The 21,298-nt window shown below is 38.4% G+C and overlaps 1 protein-coding gene across 5 annotated transcripts in view; it reads right to left on the bottom strand.

The window, feature by feature from the left end:
- Positions 1-21,089, bottom strand: part of phka2 (phosphorylase kinase regulatory subunit alpha 2) — a 68,812-nt gene extending 47,723 nt beyond the window's left edge. For 2 of the 5 annotated variants that reach the window (XM_008107291.3, XM_003218872.4), the window contains exons 1-7: positions 20,848-21,088; positions 17,216-17,414; positions 9,602-9,760; positions 6,824-6,871; positions 4,764-4,932; positions 2,165-2,247; positions 760-840 (exon numbers count right to left, since the gene is read on the bottom strand). In XM_008107291.3, the coding sequence (XP_008105498.1) occupies positions 760-840; positions 2,165-2,247; positions 4,764-4,932; positions 6,824-6,871; positions 9,602-9,760; positions 17,216-17,293 (618 nt within the window). In that variant the 5' untranslated portion in view covers positions 17,294-17,414; positions 20,848-21,088. Of the gene's footprint in view, positions 1-759; positions 841-2,164; positions 2,248-4,763; positions 4,933-6,823; positions 6,872-9,601; positions 9,761-17,215; positions 17,415-20,847 lie in introns of all 5 variants that reach the window. The other 3 variants (XM_008107292.3, XM_008107293.3, XM_016992394.2) reach the window with 2 other exon arrangements.
- Between the last annotated feature and the right edge of the window lie 209 nt (positions 21,090-21,298).

The following is a 21,298-nucleotide window of genomic DNA, read 5'->3' as shown; positions in this document are numbered from 1 at the left end:
CAACATCCTTGCAGACGGCCAATTCTCTAACACCAGAAGTGACTTGCAGTTTCTCAAGTCACTCCTGACACGAAAAAAATCAGCTCATTCTTCTTGCTCTTGTATGTTTTTATTAAAATGTATATCTTTTCTTAACCAAAACATAAAAAAGGACAAACAGATAAATAAGAGGAGAAAAGCAACTAAGCTAGATAGAATATTTCATTTCTTAACAACACTTGTTTCTTTGATTAATATATGTCCCATTTCCAGAATTTTACCTAAAATAAAAACATATGAAATATGAAATCAACAATAAAGAGAAAACATTGGTACCATTTTCCAACTAGTATCTTTGTAGAGATACAATGGTCAATGTTTTAAATGGAAGGCACTAGCATCCCATCTTAAGGTACAAGTTAATACTTTGAGAGTTTGCACAGTTTTACAATTAGCTATCCTAATATGCAATTATCACCACAATGCTGTTATGAAGACATATGTGTCTTCATATAAAAAAATACACTATGCAAGCTCTCCATCGCTGTCTTGAAAATTTTTGCAACAGAGAAAATAAAGATAATCTTGAAATCCATAGTAAATCAAAGTTTTATTACCACACAGTGAACTACAATCAACAGCAGATACACTGGGTTTAATGGGATTTTCTCTCTGGTATATGTGCATGGGATGACAGCCTAAATTTCACAGAATTGTGTGACATTTTAGTAGACATACAAGCTATTAATAATCTACATATAGAAACAAATCAGCCCTCACTTTGGCAATTCCTACAGAGCTTGCATTCAGTTCAGGGATGCCCTGATTAGTCTTGTCACCACGTTCCCACATGCCATAATCCTGAAACAAAAGAGGAAAGCAAAAGGATTTTGAGAATAGAGGTCCTTAGATGTGCATCAATAACAGGGATATGTCAATGTCCTATTACTAGCAGAAAGAGAAACCTATGCAAGCAATATAAAATCTGATTTGATGGTTTAGTCTGGAGACATTTCTCAGCTTCTTAAGAAAAAATGTGTAACACTAGTATCATTCTTCCTCATGCTGCACCTTCCTTGCTTAATGCATCATTAATCAATGCTTTCAGGATCAATTAACTGCAGTTCTCTATCAAATCCAAGCTAGTTACTAGAAGCAGAACAATCCAAGATCTTAAACCAGTTTGAAATGGCTTAAGATCATGACTTTTTATGCTTCAGATTCCTACAGTTTCTAGGTTGACATATAATAGGAAATTACTGAGAAACTGAATCATGGTGTGCTGAATAGAGAAGGAGCAGAACAAAGAAAGGAGTATGTAACATCACAACTTGCCTTAATAAGTCAATATATATACTTCCCAAATAGGCATATGCATATCGACAACAAAAGTACTGCAATTTCCAGTAATATCTTTTCCAATAAGTATCTTCATGTGTTTAATGAACATGAACTTCAGATGTTGTACTATTTCACTTCACTGGATAACAAAAATTATGTTATTAATCTCCTAGGGTTTTGGGGGTTTTTTTGCTTTTATTCTATTTTATTAATGTAGGCATTGTTTTATTTCAAAAGGCCATCATGGAACTTCCACTGAAGGGTGGTACAAAAGATTGAAACAGATCATTAAATTGAATTACATGTTCTTTGGCAAATTAGGATATGTCAAGTACTCATATCTTCATTTTGATCAGTTTTCACAACCACCAGAATAAATAGCAAGCCATTTTAAAATCTTTTTCACTATTGTCAAAATTACAGCACAGATTATTGCCAAAGATACCCATTTATATAAGGGGAAATAAATAAAATTCAAAATACAAAAGGATTATTATTTTTTGTGCCTTCAAGTCATTTTCAACTCATGGTGACCCCATCATGGGGTTTTCTTCTTAAGATTTGTTCAGAGGGGGTTTGCCTTTGCATTCCCTTGATGCTGAGAGCATGTGACTTGCCCAAGGTCACTCAGTGGGTTTCACGGTCAAGTAGAGACTCAAACCCTGATCTCCAGAATCATAGTCCAGTGCTCAAACTATTATCATCATCCTCATTCTCATTTTTATTTTTACCTGCCTTTCTCTCAATATAGGGACTCTAGGAGACTATACCGCCAGACAATATTTTCTTGGAAGTGCTGTTGATTCCAGACATGGGTTTATGAATATAAATTAAACATACTTACAGCAACTTTGTATGCTGCCTCAATATAAAACACAAGATTCTGTACAAAGGCAACCTCATCAAGGGTGAAAATAATGCGCAATCCTAATTAAAAAGAGAAACATGATTCGACTGCAGTACACCAATTGTAGTTACAACAATATGAAAATCATTTGAACTGGTCTACATTCCTGGCTGAGTCATGCAGAAGGAAACATTTGCATGCAGTTTCTATTACCCCAGAAAGTTCATATTGATAAATGTGCTGGTTATCTCATGTGTGAGTGTGTGTGTATGTGTGTATAAATACCAGTGTTTCTCAAATTGTGCTCCTCCAGGTGTGTTGGACTTTAGTTCCCAGAAATCCTAACCAGTTTACCAGCTATTAAGAATTGTGGGAGCTGAAGTCCAAAACATCTGGAGAAGCATAGTTTCAGAAACTCTGTGTTATACACATTAGAGGTGTGTATTTTTTGTTAGTCCTCATAAATCGTATCAAATTTGTTAAATTCGTACTTATGAGGTGACATCTGACACGTGGACGTGATCCAGGCCAAAAACGTAAGAATCAAAACTTACACAATACTTTTTCGTTTGCATTCTGTAAATCTCGGAAGACTCCCAAAGTCAGTTTTATTTTCAGCACAAGGAAGCAAAGCAAAGCAAAAAAGGCTGTGTCTTATTTTAAATGTTTTTGTCCAACTTTTTAAAATTCCCTAAAATCACTAGATGTATATTTCTGAAAGTTGAGGGGAATGATCCCCTATTTATCGTGTGTCATTATATAAAAAAATCAAGAAGACAGCTCTTGTAGTTTTTTTTTTAAATGTTGTTTATAAAAACTTTGGACATTTCCCAAAAAATCCGTCAATAAGTGAAATGTTCTGAAACTTGATGGACTAACAGTGGTAAATATGTTCTACTACTGTAGCAAGTTTCACCCAAATAGCTGTACAAATGAGTCCTTGAAGTTTCCCCAATAATAGTAATTATGTGCAATTACTACAATGAAAAGTAACAAAATTTCAATAGTCTCATTATAGTAATGAAATTTTCACTATCTATACTTTAGAAACACTTTAGAAACAAAACACACTAAATTTGTAATGACTTTTGATTTTTTTAATCAATCGCACATGCCGAAATTACACATACATACTAGACTCTAAGACTGACATTTTTACTAAAAGAGTTTATCGTAGTACACCAATGGGATTCCATCATGAAATCACACCTGTAATAAGTGTCTTTTTTCTCATTTAGCACAATATAAAAGCATATCTTCTTTAATGATTCTTAGAACCAAACTCTTTATTTTACCATGCCTTTTCACCAGCATTTATACATTTCAAAAAGAAGGAAGATTCTAGCACAAATTTCCTTTTCACGTTGAGGGAGAACAATGCAAATAAAATGAATGTCCATTTCTTAGACAGGAAATTATTTTTTTGCCCATAATTCTATTCTGTTAACTTCACATCCTGTTAAGTGAGTACTCCGTGATATATAGATTGAACATCCCTCATCTGGAATTCCAAAATACTCCAAAATCTAAAATTGTCCATGTGAGTGGAAGATAGTAACATTTTTGCTTTCTGGTCTTTAAAACTTTGTTTTATGCACAAAATCATTTAAAATAATGACTATGTGTAGAAGGTGTATTTGAAACAGAAATTAATTTAGACTTGGATCTATTTCCAAGATATCTTATTATGGACCCATTTCCAAGATAGCTTATTATGCATATGGCAGAAACAATGTTTCAAAATCTGTAATATGGATCACTTCTGCTCCCAAATATTTCAGGCAAGGGATTTTCCACCTGTATCCCAGACACTCTCCCTTCCCTCTGTATTTGGTCACAGGCCAGGTAAACATGTAACTAAGGCAATATGCTGAAGCATCAGAGTATTTCTTTTAAAAGGGCAGATGGTTAAGTGATGAAATGACCATCTGCTTTGTGGGTAGTCAGTCAATCATCTTCAGGATGAATGTCTTGGGTAACACATGGAAAATATGTGCTGGCACATACTCACGTGCAGACAGTGTAAAAAAGCAACCACAAATTCATGAGTGTGTGCTTTCCTGTAAGGAATCCCATGAGCATTTATTCTGGAGAAGATCAAGCCCCTTAGATAACTATTGGAGGTTCAAGCCTTATAAACAGGTTAGTGCTTTGAACAATAACTCCCAAATATCCTAAAGTTAACATGGTCGACATAACAGCAAGACTGTCTTGTAGTAGCTTGCCTGCTCAGAGTTAGATTGTTATTGTGTGTCTCTGAGTCATTTGCAGAGGGAAGTTGACTTTGCCTTCCTCTGAGGCTGAGAGAGCGTGACTTGTCCAAGGCCATGGGTTTCCAAGGCTGAATGAGGACTTGAATTTTCATCTCCAGAGTTATAGTCAAACCACTACACCATGTTTAGCACCTTCAGTACTAACCATTATATTTGTAATTATGACCTTTTATAATTGGCCAGTTAATTATAACCATGATAGAACCATAGAGTTGGACGAGACCACAAGAGCCACCTAGTCCAAACCCCTGACATGCAGGAAAAGCACAATGTCAAAGCATTCTTTGTAAATAGTGAGTCCTGTGACTTTCAAAAGAACTTACCTGATGCTGTCATCTGAGCCAGGAAGAGGAGGAAAAGGGAAGTGGCATCTACTTGTAGATGCCCCCATTCATGATCACCAACTACTGTCCCACAAGTCGCTGTGTTATACTTGGCATGCAGGCAGTCCTTGGTACTCTGTGTGTGCTTGAACTTTTCAACCTTATCTACCTAAGAAAAATACACAACGTTTTGAGAGTGATCCCTGAAGCCTGGAGATTGAAATAAAATGATTCTGCTTAAGTGTCCAGTTTCTGATACACTTAAATGTCAGGGTTCTTAATCTATCAAAACAATGTGCTTACCCTTGAAACACACGTTTGACTGAGCAAGGAGTCTTCAAGTTTAATGTGGAATCAAATCTTTATCTCAAATTAATTTGAACAGGTGAAAGCAACTCAACTACAAGCAAAGTATGGCCAAAGAGCTATATGTGGCCCACAAAGCTGTCTTTGGAGCTGTTTATTCTGAAGATCAAAGCGTTTCTGAGCAAAAGAAGAACAGATGTTTGCCTTTCATGAAAGCAATTCACTTTTAGATATGTGTTGTCGAAGGCTTTCATGGCCAGAATCACTAGGTTGAGGTGGGTTTTCCGGGCTGTATGGCCATGTTTACAACCTCTGAGGATGCCTGCCATAGATGTGGGTGAAACGTCAGGAGAGAATGCTTCTGGAACATGCCCATACAGGCTGGTAAACCCACAGCAACCAACTTTTAGATACACTGCAGTGTCCTCTGAACTTTTTTCAAAACCAGATGTGTACTTTCAGCTACTTCCACAATTTGGAGGAAGCATTTTTGGCAATCTTAGAATTAGAAAACTGGCCCTTAGAACATCAATCATTCTTGGAACAACCACATAACAGACAGCAGATATAAGGCAATATTACAGGTTGATACCCAGGGCTAGAAGAGTTATTTAGAGTTCTCAGGAACCAGATACAAATCAAAGTTTTCCCAAACAGTGAGGAAAGAATGATATCTATGGAGACACATTTGGTCCCAATTCACATATGAAACAGGAGAAAAATTCTCATTCCTTAATTGTTAATATTTTATCTTTAACAAAACATAAAACTTGGTTCAGAAAAAATATTATTCATGTTTTATTACAATTACTTTTCTGAACAACTTAATTTTACATTTTAAAAAATCAATGTGAAAGAAAACAAGCTGCTTGTGAAGCCCCTCCACTACTAGTACTTCCTCTGGGCTAGAAAATAACATAGATTTGAAATATGACTTTTTAGACTATACATTTTAAAGTACTAGATATTTAGTCTAGGTAGCTATGAGAATTAGAGATTCACAGGTCCATGATATGGATCAGCTTCGTGCCTTGTATGGGCCTGCTTTCCACAGGAGAATGGATGTTTACTTGGAAATACACTTATATCATCTTTGTTACTGGTGTATCAACTGGGTTCTATGGCTTAGAGCAGACATGGGCAAACTTTGGCCCTCCAAGTGTTTTGGACTTCAACTCCCACAATTCCTAACTAATTGTGGGAATTGAAATCCAAAACATCTGGAGAGCCAAAGTTTGCCTATGCCTGGTTTAGAGTATCTGCAGCTATTTTTGATAAGTCTGCTAGTTTTGACCTTTCCTAGACAGGAATAGCTTAGTCGCAGTAGACCTCACAATAGAAACATACCAATTAGACTATTGCAATGCAGTCGACACAGGAAATCTCACATTTAAAACAGTTTCAGAATCAACAGACATTTATAACAGCCTGTATTTCAAATAATTTTAGTGAGGCTCATTATTTATACTCAAAGTCCAGATGCACTTGCTTTTAAACTGAAATTGTTTCAAAGGAATTGCTAAGAAAGAATTTTACAACCAGAAGAACTATTTGCCCTCGTGGCAGAATGTAAGCCGCTCTGAGTCCCCTCGGGGAGAAGGGCGGGGTATAAATGCATGCAATAAATAAATAAATAAATAAATAAATTTGAATCTAGATGAATCTAGATGAATCTAGTCTGATTCATCTTAAACATAACCCTATAAATTGTAATGTTCATGTGACAAAAATTAAGTCATTCTGCGTATGATTACCTGTCTCATCATACACTGCAGAAGCCCTCGCATCAGTTTTACAACATTCTGTGGGAACATAAGAAAGGGGGGGGGGGGGGGAGTCAGTCAGTAATCATTTGTCTTTGTACCTAAATCAGCCTTCTGAAAACAATATCTAAAATATCATTTAGGAAAGTGCATTTGTGGAACTGGAATTCTTTGTACATAAGAAAACATCTAGTCCATAGCTTGAAAACCCTGACATTTTGACACAAAGAAACACATTTTTCCCAAAGGGAATTTTTATTAATCATTATTATTTTATAATACATAATCATAGTTACCATACATTTTCCTTCTCCATTCCCTTCTCCCTCCCCACACCCACGCCACCCCCTTCCCTGTTGACAACTTAAACCTTATTTTCTTGTTACATGAGCCTTCTTTCCATTCTTTCCAATTTTTTCTTCCAGCTTTCGTCATATGGTTTAACAATCTGTAGCCATTTGCTAAATGGAGTCTAGATTTCTTTTTCTTCTGTTTGTCTGACCATGTTCTTTTGCTTCTTATAATGTCCATAATATCCAGTTGTATTTGATCCCACATATATTCATACCATTTTTCAAGTGTCCATTTCTTTTTATCCTTCCACCCCCATGCTATTACTGTGTGTGCGGCTCTAAACATTATCATCATTAATTCTTGGTCTTGGTCCTGAATTCTTCTATCCCCATATATCCCTATTAACAGAATTTGCATATTTATATCAAATTTGGTTTTAGTATGTAATTCAACCTGGGTTAGAATTTGGTTCCAATTTTTTTTATCTCTTCACATTCCCACCATAGATGTGAGTAACATGCCTCCCTACTCCCACAATGCCAACATTTGGGATTTAATTCCTGAATCATGTGTGTCAGCTGAACTGGTGTTCTGTACCATTTTGTAATTATTTTCAGTTCTAATTCCTTATATTTGTCTATTTTTCTTTTATTTAAACCATTGACTATCTTTTCTATCTTTTCTTTTCCTAGGCCCCCTTCCTTTTCCTACTTGTTTTCCATTATTCTATACATAGACTCCTTATCTTCTATCATTCTTCCATATATTTTATTTAATTCTTTTTACCACCAAGTCTCTCTTTTAATATCTTGTCTATTATATTTTCTCCCTCATTACTTTCTTACTTCTTGATTTGTTCCCAAATTCCTCGTAGGCTCGGTTGGTGGGAACCAGGGAGCGGGCCTTCTCAGTAGTGGCCCCCCGGATCTGGAACTCCCTCCCTAGGGAGGTTAGGCAGGCTCCCACCCTTGCATCCTTTAAAACGCAATTAAAAAACTTTTTTTCGCTGCACATTTGAATATTTTAGTCCCCATGTTCAAAATTAAAATAATATATTTTTACACACTGTTCCCTTCTTCATAATTAATCAGACGTCCATCCCCATTGTGCCTTTTGCCCCAAAGCACTTTATAACTATAACTATAACTATACTACTGCACTTTAGTCCAAATGTCCCCTTCATACCATCCCCCTCCATCAACTTGGTGGTTCATTTTATCTCATGTTATTGTTTTTCCTCATTTTATGCTTTTAATGTGTTCTTATGATTAATGTAATGTATTGTTTTTTTATAATGTTGATCGTATTGTGTTTTATTTATTGTAATATGCCTTGTTGTATTTGTTTGTTTTCAGGCCTTTGTCCCGTGTTAGCTGCCCCGAGTCCCTGCTGGGAGATGGTGGCGGGATAGAAAAATAAAGTTACTTACTTACTTACTTACTAGTGTTAACCAATTTATCCCACCCCCTAATCTTTCCAATTGTTTCCATTCCATTAATTCCTTATTTTCATTATATAAATCTTTAATTTTACTATATCCCATCTGTTTCAAAAAATTTTTATAATACTCCTGTCCTCATTATTGCTTAAACTACCTATCGGGGCTTCTTTTAATAAGCATGGCATCCATTTCTCTTTCCATTTCCCCCATATTTTTAATGCTATTTTCCTTGGGCCTATTGTTTTTTTCTATTCCCTCTTTTAAATTTTTTGTAAATATTCCATAGTCTCCTTGATTTTTATTTACTTCATTCTCCATTCTTAACCACTTCTCTTGTTTCTCCTCTACCAATTCCAACAACGCTTTCGGCTGGAATGTTTCGTAGTATTCTTGTAACTTCGGTATTCCTCATCCTATTTCTTTATTAGATCTATACAGCTCCTTATTACCTATTCTTGATTTTTTCCCTCCAAATATCCACTTCCTTATTTCTCCATCCCGTTTTTTTTATTTTTTTTGTGGTGAAATCTCCAATGGTAGAGTTCGAAACACATTAAAACCACTTTGGATGAGGCCTCAAAGTGATGTGTTGTTATAGAACTACACAATATTGAGATTTTAATATTATCACACTGCGCAACCTGAGATGTCTTTTCCCTCCAAATATATAACTAGAATAGTCATGCACTCTTTCTCTTTCACAGGGGAAACGCTGTATGAAAAGATGCTGCTAAAACATAGAAGATTGAAATATGAACATAGTGTTTTGCCTTTCAATGATTCAGTGCCATGGAGTCCTTTTTCACCAGTTCTTTAGCCCAACTACAACTCCCATGATTCCATATCACTGATTTGTGGCATTTAAGGTGGTGTCAAACTGCATTAATTCTACAGTGAAGATACACCCTTAGATTGCATTTAATGACTTTTCATGGTAAATCAACACAGACATAAATTCACTTAATTATCTGACTAAATCTCATATGTAGGTTATGTACAAGAAAGAAAATACTGTAATAAGAATATAGTCATACTTGCTCCAATTCATATGCTTTGGCTTTATCTTCATCCCGATCTGCATTCTTCCTATAGGCCATTCCCAGGCCCCACACGGCCAAAATGCTATAGATGTTATCTCGCACCCAGGCATCCTTTTGCTCTGTGCTGGCAGACAGCAGCCCTGTAACTGGGTTCTTAAAAACAAACATATTTCTAAGGAGCATAACAAAAGGCACAAATAATTCACCAAAAATGAGAAAGTAATCATTTTTTCAAATCGCTTTCCCACAATGAAATTAGATAGCTTTACCCTTCCTGCAGTCCTTCAGTGTCTTTGTATGGAGTTTAAACTGAACATAAATTAGAGAGTATAGTGATGTATTTGTTTCATCTGTTTCATTCACCTATTCATTTAGTATCGTTCATTCGGACGCACTAAACAAAAGATGCCAGTTTCGGATGAAACAAAAGGCGACACGAAAGAAAAAACTGCATGGTCACCGTGCTTGCTTTCATATTCCTTTCGTTTCAGGCTGCGTAACAATAAACAGGTACAATAAGCAGACAGAGGGCTGCTTTCCCATGACAGCTGATGTGTACCAATGGGTGTTAATAATAATATTAATATTAATAACAATAGTTATTCTGGGAACCTAAGTTGTGTCTGAGAGAGGTCTGCTTCCCCATAAAAGCAGATGTGTGCCAATGGGTTTTAATAATAATAATAATAATAATAATAACAACAACAACAACAGTAGTACTCTGGGGAAGACCCAAACATTTTAAAAGTAAATGGGCTAAAAGGGGTCAAAATGTCCTCAGTGTGTGGCGATTTTCACTCCTCTAGGTCAAAAACTGAGCGGGGGGGGGGGGGGGGGAGCCTCGGTAGCCCTCCCATTGCCACCAATTGTCCAAAAAATTTTGTTTTTTCGTAAGCGAGAAAAAAATTCTTTTCATACAGGTACCCCATTTTCGGAAATGGGGACCAATACAAAACTGATATAAAACGAATGAAACTAAACAAAATGAACAGCGATTGCATACAAAGGCACACTACTAACATGTAGAAACATTTAGAACAGGTTAAGCAGGGCTGTAGCCAGGGGGGGGGGGGTTAAGAGTTCAACCCCTCCCCCGAAATGTGTCAGGTTAAAAAAGACCCGGTTTACTCATGACTTGGTTGTTGTTGTTGTTGTTGTTTATTCATTCAGTTGCTTCCGACTCCTCCTGACCTCATGGACCAGGCCACGCCAGGGCCGTTGTCTCCCCCAGCTCCTTCAAGGTCAAGCCAGTCACTTCAATGACTTGGTTAACCAGTTAAAATTCATGAATAAACCAAGGTGTTTTTTTAAAAATCTGACACATTTTGGGGAAGGGCTGAATCCTTATCCCCCCCTCCTCTGGCTACGGCCCAAATCCAAAATACTTCAAAATATGAAGCTGTCCACATGAGTGGCTGAGATCGTGACACCTTGCTCTGATGCTTCTGCACACACAAACTTCTTTCATGCATAAAATCATTAAAAATATTATTTGTAAAATTACCTTCAGGCTATTGTGTAAGGTAATTTTGTATGAAACATAAATGAATTTTGCATTTATAATTTAGTTCTAGCTCCATAATATGTACATATAGGTAATTACAGCTATTCCAAAATAAAAAAATCAAGACCCCAAACATTTCAGGTCCCAAGCATTTTGGATATTCAACATGTACTGTATATGTAAACACATTGATCGTTCTAAGCAGGTCAACCCAAAACATGTTACTTTCAATTCTAAATATCTAAAGATGGTGCCTTTTCCCTCACTATGAGTACAACTGACAGTTGGATCTTATTTTAATATTGTATTATGGGACAGAATTCTTCACCACAGACCAACACAGAAGACAAATGACAGGCTGCCTCCAACAAACAGCCAAGAGACTTTCATGATGCCCTCCATTACATCCTATATCTGTTGCCTGGGGCCACTTCTACTTCTACGCAGCCATATAAAATCCAGATTATCTGTTTGAACTGGATTATATGGCAGTGTAGATTCAGAGAATTTAGTTCAAAGCAGATAACATGGATTGTCTGCTTTGATATCTGGATTATATGGCAGTGTAGAAGGTGCCTGAGGCAACTACTTCACTTTGCCAACTTTCAGGACCAACCCCAATTCTCTGTACTGTATATCAATTTATACAACTCTTCTGTTCTGTTGTCTTTGATCCTGGGGATGCTGACACAATTGTTGTTACTATAGAAATATGATAAAATTAAGACACTTAGGGAAAAAACAAAGCCATATCAACATTAGCAGAAGAAGTGGACAGATATAGAAGGCTGTCCACTTTTTCTGTTGATGTGGGTATGGACTTACACAGGACCAGATCATTTATAGTTTCTTTGCAGGACCTCAAGCAAAAGTCTTTCTTTTGAACTATAAAAGTGGTTCCCAACCTTTGGGCCTCCATGTGTTTTGTACTTCAGCTCTCAGAAATCCCAGCCAGCTTACCGGCTGTTAGGAACTGTGGAAGCTGAAGTGCAAAATACCTGGAAGTCCAAAGGTTGGGAACCACTGAATAATAAGGACTGAGCTGGGCCTCTATGTTATATTTAGAGCATGGAAAAAACACCCTTTGAACTATAATTCCAAGAAATAACCACTTCACCCCCACTACTTCTCCCATAAAATATGCATCATTATGAAGAAGATCCAAGTTTGGAAAGATCATCAGACTACACCCTCAAAGAAAAGATGGAACGTGCTTTGAATAATGACCAAATGCAACATTGTGTGTAGGTGCAGCTCAAATACGTCACCCCTTTCTTGCTGTGGGAGGAAAGAGAAGGAGAGTGGCTGCTGTTTTGTTCTAGCAGCTTTTGCCTGGGCTTGGTGCCAGAGAAGCAATGGAACATTTTAAGCACATTCTGGGGAATCACCTCTGGACAGGCGTCAAGGTTTAGAGAGGCATGTTGTGAAATCCTACAGAGCCATAACTATGATTAGGAACTGTTCCACTGCATCAAGGACACTGGGGGGTTACAATGGATTTTAATTTTTACCTCCCAAACTGTTATTACAGGACTGTTTTAACAAGACACATTTAAAACAAGGGTAATCGATCACATCATAGAGCAAGACCACCACATTTAAATGTTCAAAATGACTGTATTTATTAAAACAATTGTTAAATTTAAGAACAAGTTAAAACATTTTTTAAAAAAATATAAAGGACAGTATAGTACTTTCCCTTAAAGCCTCAGTGGCCATTAGTTGCCCTAATACTGCTTGAATTTTAAAAAAAGGCATGGTGATCTTTGGAGCCCCAAGTGGCACAGCGGATTAAACTGCTGAGTTGCTGAACTTGCTGATCAAAAGGCTGGCAGTTGGAATCCGGGGAAAGGAGTGAGCTCCCGCTATTTGCCCCAGCTTCTGAGAACCTAGCAGTTCAAAAACATACAAATGTGAATAGATCAATAGGTACCGCTTCTGCAGGAAAGTAATGGCACTCCATGCAGTCATGTTGGCCACATGACCTAGAAGGTGCCTACGGACAACCCCGGTCTTCGACTTAGAAATGGAGATGAGCACCAACCCCCAGAGTCGGACATGGGAAACCTTTACCTTTAGCTATGGTGATCTTTACCTGCCTTTCTTTCTTGATGTTAAAATACAAGGCTTATTTGGATTTTCAATAAGCTACTTTATTACTAATGACAAGCCATAGTCCAGGAGCTGACAATCTCCATAAAGTGAATGCAGCACAAAACACATCCATATAAATAGACATTGGTGTTCTAATGTGCCTTCAAGTCATTTCTAATTTATGGTGATTCTAATGTGAACCTATCATTGGGTTTTCTTGGCAATGTTTGTTCAAATGGGGAGTTATTTTTGCCTTCTTCTGAGGCTGAGTGTTAAACCCTTGTCTCCAGAGTCTTAATCCAACACTGAAACCACTACATCACACTGACTAGGCATACAGTGTCCCTAAATCACACCATCCTGAGGGAAATTGCACTATTCCAATTAAAATAATTATGAAGATGTTTCATTGTTATTCAGAGCCTGTTTCTACTCACTTTAGTAACACAAATTTAAAGAAAAGTATCACAACATTCTCATAGAAATCAGTGGGGAGCCACTTTCCACCAGCACAGATTTAGTGGAAGAAAGGATTTTGACTAAACTCCAGTAGATCATGCCAAAAATCAATATAAAAAGAAAAGGCAGCAGAGGAATTCTAGCTCACAGATAGAGTATACAACTATGAGAACCATACCAAGACATTTAGCTGCCTAAAGGAGAGCAGTAGACATCAAGATGCACATAGCAACCACAGCAATCGGTTTATTTTGATACATCAAACAGAAAATCCCCCAAGAACCTCTCTGTCTCCAAGCTAAAAATAAAGTAATAAAATAATAAAGCAATTGGGTTGTTGTATGTCTTTCGGGCTGTGTGGCCATGTTCCAGAAGCATTCTCTCCTGACGTTTCGCCCACATCTATGGCAGGCATCCTCAGAGGTTGTGAGGTATGGAGCAATTGCCATTTCATTATGACACCCTGAATCTTCTACTTAAGGAAGTGGCCTGGAGGGAACAACAAAATGTTTTGGACCGTATGTACTAGTGCAGGCAATGGTCAGCCTCTAAATAGCATACCTACTGGCACTGTTGACCAGCAACCAAAACAACAGCCTGGTTTTAGCTGACTGCAGGCATGGTAGCTGGACATTAACTGAGAAACTGTTCTCAAAGTGCCCTTACACAAAAGATATCTCCTACTAAGAACAGCATGACCTCACAAGCTGCTGAGTGAATCTGGAAAGTCATGAAAGTTCAGCTCTCTCATCCTGTGAAGTCTCAGATGTCAATACAATCAAGGCAGTGGGCTGGCCACATGGCTGTGATACTGAACTGGAGTCATTTAAGGTGAACTGAAATGCAATGCCAAGGCAGCCAGGCCAGGGTGCAAGGCTGTCATTTTGCCCAAAAATGCCAGTTCACCCATATGTCTGATTGACCTGTTAGGCAATGGAAGAGAGGTCATATTTAGTTCCTGCATTGAAACTGAATTTGAAATCAAGAGATTTTGATTCAAAGGCAATTCTAGCAAAAGCCTTAGAGCTTTTCCTCTTGCAATGATGTTACCAAGACTGTATATCAGCTAGGCTTATTAAAAGTGTGCTCCCACTGCTATATTGAAAGGGAAGCAGCCAAAATCTATCCACACACGTACACAGAAAGAGAAAGTAACAAACCAAAACATTGAGCATTTTTGCTCTTCATTTAATGACTTCCCTTTCAAATTAAAAAGACAGTCAACACACTACAAAAGTATGAATGGATGGATTTGACTCGCAGTTAACCTGCATAAAGATTCCACATTTCTGTTGCCTTTGGTGGAGCCATTAAAGACTAAATAAACGGATTGTGCTGGAGTCAGAGTCCAGCCCTGCTGTGCCATTCTAGTAAACACAAGAGCTTACATAATATCAGATTCTCCTAGGACTGCAGTAATGCTACAGCTATTTCCATGCTGAAATAAAGAATGCATTACTGTTTTTTTTTCTCCACTTAAAACAAATACAGAAATAAATACTGAACATCTTGTTAAAAACACACACGCACACACGCAGTTTGACACCACCTTAAATGCCACAGCTCAGTGCTTTGGGATCATGGTGTTGTAGTTTTACAAGGTTTTATTCTTCTCTGCCAAAATTGCTAGTGCCACAATTACAACTTCAAGGAGTCCATAGCATTGAGCCATGGTAATTAAAGTATTCTAAAATACCATATTGCCTACAGTACTTGACCTGACCCTGCTTAGCTTCCCATATCAGATAGGATCTGGTGCCTTTGGGGTATTAGACTAAACAAACTTGCATACAATATGTCTTATTTTCATGAAACTATTGACTTCAAAAGCGACTAACAGATGTCCTTGTTCTCATTACTACAAGATTACACTATTTTAATTTAAGACTAAGTCAAAAGACAGTACAGTTTGCAAAAGTAAAATGCCTTTAAATTAATGAAGTGATAGAATTCGTGCATTAGCCTAAATCGTTACAATTGATTGACTGAATGAATGGAATTTAATGTAAGTGTCAACTTAACAAGTTTTCATTGATTCAGTATGTCTTTTCAAATTAGGATTAACAATTGGATTTAGGCCAGTGCTCTAATTCCCTCAACTAATTAAAATGAAGATGGTCTACTACAGACAATTATGTTTATCTAGCATTTTTTCACCACCTATTTTGACATTATCGAGATTTTTAACAACAATTTAAGAAATGTTAACAGCACGCCATTAAAATAAAAATGGCAACTCAATGTTTTTAGTTATTGTACGGAGTCTAATGTCTCCTCTAGAGGCCCCTTCAATGATAAATCTATAAATCTACATAGTGGGAAGAAATGTACCCTATGTACATTTGCATTGGTCAATACCATATTGTATTTTGCAGGTTCATATAGTTAACAATCATGTATGTTTGGCATCTAAAACAGGATATGTGACTTCCACATACATCAAAATTGGTATAGGTGAGCAGCAACAACTATCTTTAATACAGTAGTTGTTCATAATGCTATCAATTACACTCACACAAGTGGCACCTGTAATATGAATGTGACAAAACTTAGTTCTGCTAGTCAGGATCAAAGCTACGCCATTCCATTTTCCATTCTTGCTCTCTTAAAAATCAGGCATAATTTCTGGGTAAGCTTCATTGTCATTAGGCTATCCAAGAGTTCCTTGTTGTTTGCTGTAATAGGTCTACAAGTTTTGGTGTTCCATCAGACATACTGATATCTCACTCTTCTTTTTATTGGTACCATCTTAGTATAGAATCTACAATACTTACAGCCTAGGCTGTAAAAACTTAACAGACCAGGGGTGTCAAACCTCTGAAGCTCAGAAACATTACCTGTTTTAAAGACAGCTACCAATATCCCCAGCTGGCAAGGTGTCCTTGGCAGTCCAATTTTTTCCATGCCATAGGCACTTTGGAATACCCCCCCCCCCCCCACACACACACACACAATATCTACAGATTCTGTATCCATTGATTTAACCATCCACGGCTTGAAAATGTGTGTGTGTGTGTGTGTGTGTGTGAAAGATCCCAAGACCAAACCCTAACTTTGTCTTTTTATATAAAGGGCCAAATTTTACTGTGTCATTGTACATAATGGGACTTGAGTATCCACGGATTTTGGTATCCACAGAGAGTAGTGTGTTTTTGAACCAAACCTCAGAGGATAATAAAGAGAATATGTAAAATTTACCTCTTTTAACACATGGTGGCCATTATATTTCTCTGCCCAAAGTTGACACACTAAATACCTGTCCCCATAGAAATAAAAGTATTTCATTAAATGATTTGGAACACACTATACATTTAGTTAATTTAAGAACCTCATAGATCAGAGGACAGATATAAATAAACAATGTTTGCTAACATTATATATCTATATTATATATATACACACACACACACACACATCATAATACTATGCACGCACACACACACACACAGAGAGAGAGAGAGAGAGAGAGAGAGAGAGAGAGAGAGAATTTTCATATAACTATAGCTTTTTATAATGAATATGGCCCATCCACTCATGTGACCGGCACTGACCTGGAGGTTCAAAATAGTCTGCTGAACAAGCCTCGCATAGCCATCTAAACGGACTCCAGAGTTGCTTCTGCTCCTCATCTCAAAAGGCGCTCAAACTTGTTCCGGAGAAAAGGTGTGACTGGTTGCAACAGGCTTTAGCATTGCCAGCTCATTCCTCCATCAGCCCACCAGACTATAACTCTTGAAGACAGCGGACATCCTTGTTCCAAAATAAACAGAACAGATGTCAACAAAAATGCATTTGGGAGTTTCCCCGACATGCAAGAAAGCTCTTCTATATGCTGTTCTATATGCTGAACAATTCCTATAGCTATATTCAATAACTGGTTTATCATGTCTTTACACTATGGTTAATAAACCACATTGAGTATATTGACAGTGGAATGAAGAAATCATTCCAATAACTAAGAAATTGGCTGATTCGTTATCATGCATAGATCCTGACTACAAAAGTTAGGACACTTTGCATGGACTTTTCCATTTCATTCTCAAAATAAATTTGCAAGGAAAACTGAATAGAGACAACATGATTCCCCCATAGGTTTTGTGGATGGGAAGAGGCTTAAAACATCATTCTGCAAATCCAAAAGAAATACTATTAATTGTATCACTTGCCTATGTAATTTCCCGGAATTACTGGTTACTTTTATTTCCACACAATGACAAGAACAGCTCTATGATCTATCATGTAAAGTCAAAGGCATGCTTCACTTCAATCAATGGAAGAGTCGAACAGGACAGAAGTTTTACATGTGAATCTTTCGTTAGGTTCATGGCAACAGCATCCAAGTCAACAACAAGGGTTTAAGTATTGGTGGTGGAAAGTTTTGACAGTGGAGCCCCAAATAAGAGGTCTGCTTTCCAAATGAAGTTTTATTTCAGTCCCACTGCAGTAACATAAAACTTTAATTGCTCATTTCAGATAGGAAATTTAGGCATCCAAAGAAAAGGAGAAGGTAAAGTCACCAAGGCAAAACAAAACGAGCATCTACCCTGTAGAATTAATACTGTTTCACATTACTTTTAACTGCCATGGCTCAGTGCTATGAAATCATGAAAGTTGCAGTTTCACAATGTCTTCAGTCTGCTCTACCAAAGAGTGCTGGTGCCTCAGCAAACTACAAATTGCAGGAGCCCATAGCTTGGAGTTGTGGTAGTTAAACTGGTGTTGAACTGCATTCATTCAACAATGTATTGTAGATGAATCCAATGTCAGCAAATATAATATATTTCACTCTCTGGAATACTACAAATTGGGGACTTCAGGAAAATTACATTGGAGCAAGCAAAATCCCCCCACCCCCCATCGGATGTGCTATTATTCTGTGCTATTATTGTGTGCATGTGTGCCTTCAAGTCCTCTTTTAATTTACAGTGACCCAAGGATTTCATTCACTGCTCAGAATAAAAAGAAAACAAAATCCCAAATCCCCAAAGTGGGATAACTTTCTTGGTCAACCAAAATACACAAAAAGCAGGATGCAAAGTTTTCCAAATGCTAGTACCTTCTTCATCTGGCAAATAAGAAAAGTTGCAGTCACAGGCCTACATTTTGCCTCAGGCTCTGTCTACACTGACCATTTAATGCAGTCCAAAGCTGGCTTCAAACTGCAGAGGCTAGACAACAAACTCCCACAAAAACACATGATCAGTGGTTTGTGTCATCCCCATCCAGGCCTCAAACTGGTTCCAGGATTTAATGTGTTGTTGAAGGCTTTCATGGCCAGAATCACTGGGTTACTGTGAATTTTCCGGGCTATATGCCCACATTCCAGAAGCATTCTCTCCTGATGTTTCGCCCACATCTATGTCAGCATCCTCAGAGGTTGTGAGGTCTGTTTAAAACTTTATATATCTGTGGAATGATGTCCAGGGTGGAAGAAAGCAACAGAGTTCTTTCTCTTTGCGCCAAACAGACAAGAGTTCTTTCTCCCAGCCTGGACATCATTCCACAGGTATATAAACCCCACTTGCCTAGTTTCCAACAGATCTCACTTGCCTACCATAGATATGGGTGAAACATCAGGAGAGAAGGCTTCTGGAAAGTGACCATACACCCCAGAAAACTCACAGCAACCCAGTGATTCCAGGATTTTTTATATTAATCATCTGAACAGTGATACCACTTTTTTCAATACCTGTTTGAAGCTGCATTAAATGGTCAGTGGAGATAGGATTGGCTAGATCCAAGGGCATCCTCTCTGTAGCTAAATGCCCATTTTGTTCCCCGAATGTCATTACTTTTTTGAAAATAAAAATTGCAGATGTGATCGTTGAATGCATTTGAAAGACTCTATTTTGAAGAGAGAAAAAAACCCTCTCTTATGGGGTGGTCTTATCAGAATACATCTGGGGAGTCTCGCTTTTACAGAATGCCATTGAAAGCAATTCGCCTCCTTTTTCAAAATGTGGGGCCCCATCTACGGTGCCAAATAATGCAGTTTGAAAGGGCATGATGTACGATCAGTGTAGCAGACACATATAAGCAGTTTTGCTGCATTGAACTGCATTATATGAGTTGCTGAAGGCTTTCATGGCCAGAATCACTGGGTTGCTGTGAGTTTTCCAGGCTGTATGGCTGTGTTCCAGAAGCATTCCCTCCCGATATTTCACCCACATCTATGACAGGCATCCTCAGAGGTGTGAAATCTATTGGAAACTAGGTAAATGGGTTTATATATCTGTGGAAAGTCCAGGTTGGGAGAAAGAACTCTTGTATGAATGTTTCAACGGATCATTATGATTAGCATTTAATGGCCTTGCAAATTCAAAGCCTGACTTCCTCCTGCCTAGGGAAATCCTTTGTTTCGAGGTATTAGCTGGCCCTGATTGTTTCATCTCAGGACTTCCTCTGTTTTCAGACTATTGTTCTTTATTTACTGTCCTGATTTTGGAGTTTTTTTTAAATGCTGGCAGCCAGATTTTGTTCACCTCCCAACAAAAGATTACCCCAGACTGTAAGCAGCCAGTCCTTGAAGCTGAAAGTCCATTAAATGCTAATCAAGCTGAACAACTGCAACATTCACACTTGCCTCAAACAGACGTGAGTTATTTCTCCCTGGACATCATTCTCCGGTGGCCTTGGGGATAAAAGCCTCCTGACATGAAGGTTGGGTTGCTGACCTGAAGGCTGCCAGGTTCGAATCCCACCCGGGGAGAGTGCGGATGAGCTCCCTCTCTCAGCTCCAGCTCCATGCCGGGACATGAGAAAAGCCTCCCACAAGGATGGTAAAACATCAAAACATCCGGGCGTCCCCTGGGCAACATCCTTGCAGACGGCCAATTCTCTCACTCCAGAAGCATCTCCGGTTGCTCCTAACACGAAAAATAAAAATCTCCCACTTGCCTAGTTTCTAACAGACCTCAACAACCTCTGAGGATGCCTGCCATAGATGCGGGCGAAACGTCAGGAAAGAATGCCTCTGGAATATGGCCATACAGCCCGGAAAACTTATATTCACGATAGGGCAGTGTAGATGGAGACTTGAAGCATGAGATACTTGTGGACAGGACCTGAGGGGTCTCCCAAGGTCATCTATCAGATCCCCCCTTAAATAACGCCCTCCATTAATAGGATTCACCCCCAACTAGTGCAAAAGCAATACGGAGAAAGAAAAAAGAGATTCCCTTACCTGCGAGGGCTGTGGGTGAGTGATGTTACTCCCCAAGGCAAACCAGAAGGGAGAAGCTCCCTCCCCACTGCAGAGAAACCCGATGCCTTGCAAGACTGCTCAGCCTAGTCAAGAGAGCGGGCGAAAGGCCAGATGGGTTCGGCAAGCGGACAGCAGCGCCCTTAGGGCCCAGGAATGCCTCTTCCGCTTTATTAGAGTGTTTACGGCGCCGTAAATGCCCGAAGCCGCCCGCCCCCTTTTTGTGTCCTGCCTCATAGGCGGGTCTTAAAAGGCTGCTGGGGGATGAAGTCTCGGCAGAGAAGTGCGCAGGAGGAGGAGGAGAGCGGGGTTCCCTTCGTGGTGTGCCCACGCGTTACAAGGAAGTGCAGCAGGGAATGCGCTCCATGCCCGCTCCTTGCATTATTAATTAACTAGGCGTTTTTATGCAGCTGCCAGGATCTGGTTGCTTGCC

The sequence above is a fragment of the Anolis carolinensis genome, chromosome 3, assembly GCF_035594765.1.
Source record: "Anolis carolinensis isolate JA03-04 chromosome 3, rAnoCar3.1.pri, whole genome shotgun sequence".
Taxonomy (NCBI): domain Eukaryota; kingdom Metazoa; phylum Chordata; class Lepidosauria; order Squamata; family Dactyloidae; genus Anolis; species Anolis carolinensis.
The sequence above is the reverse complement of the archived record's forward strand: the minus strand, read 5'-3'. Positions and strand labels throughout refer to the sequence as shown.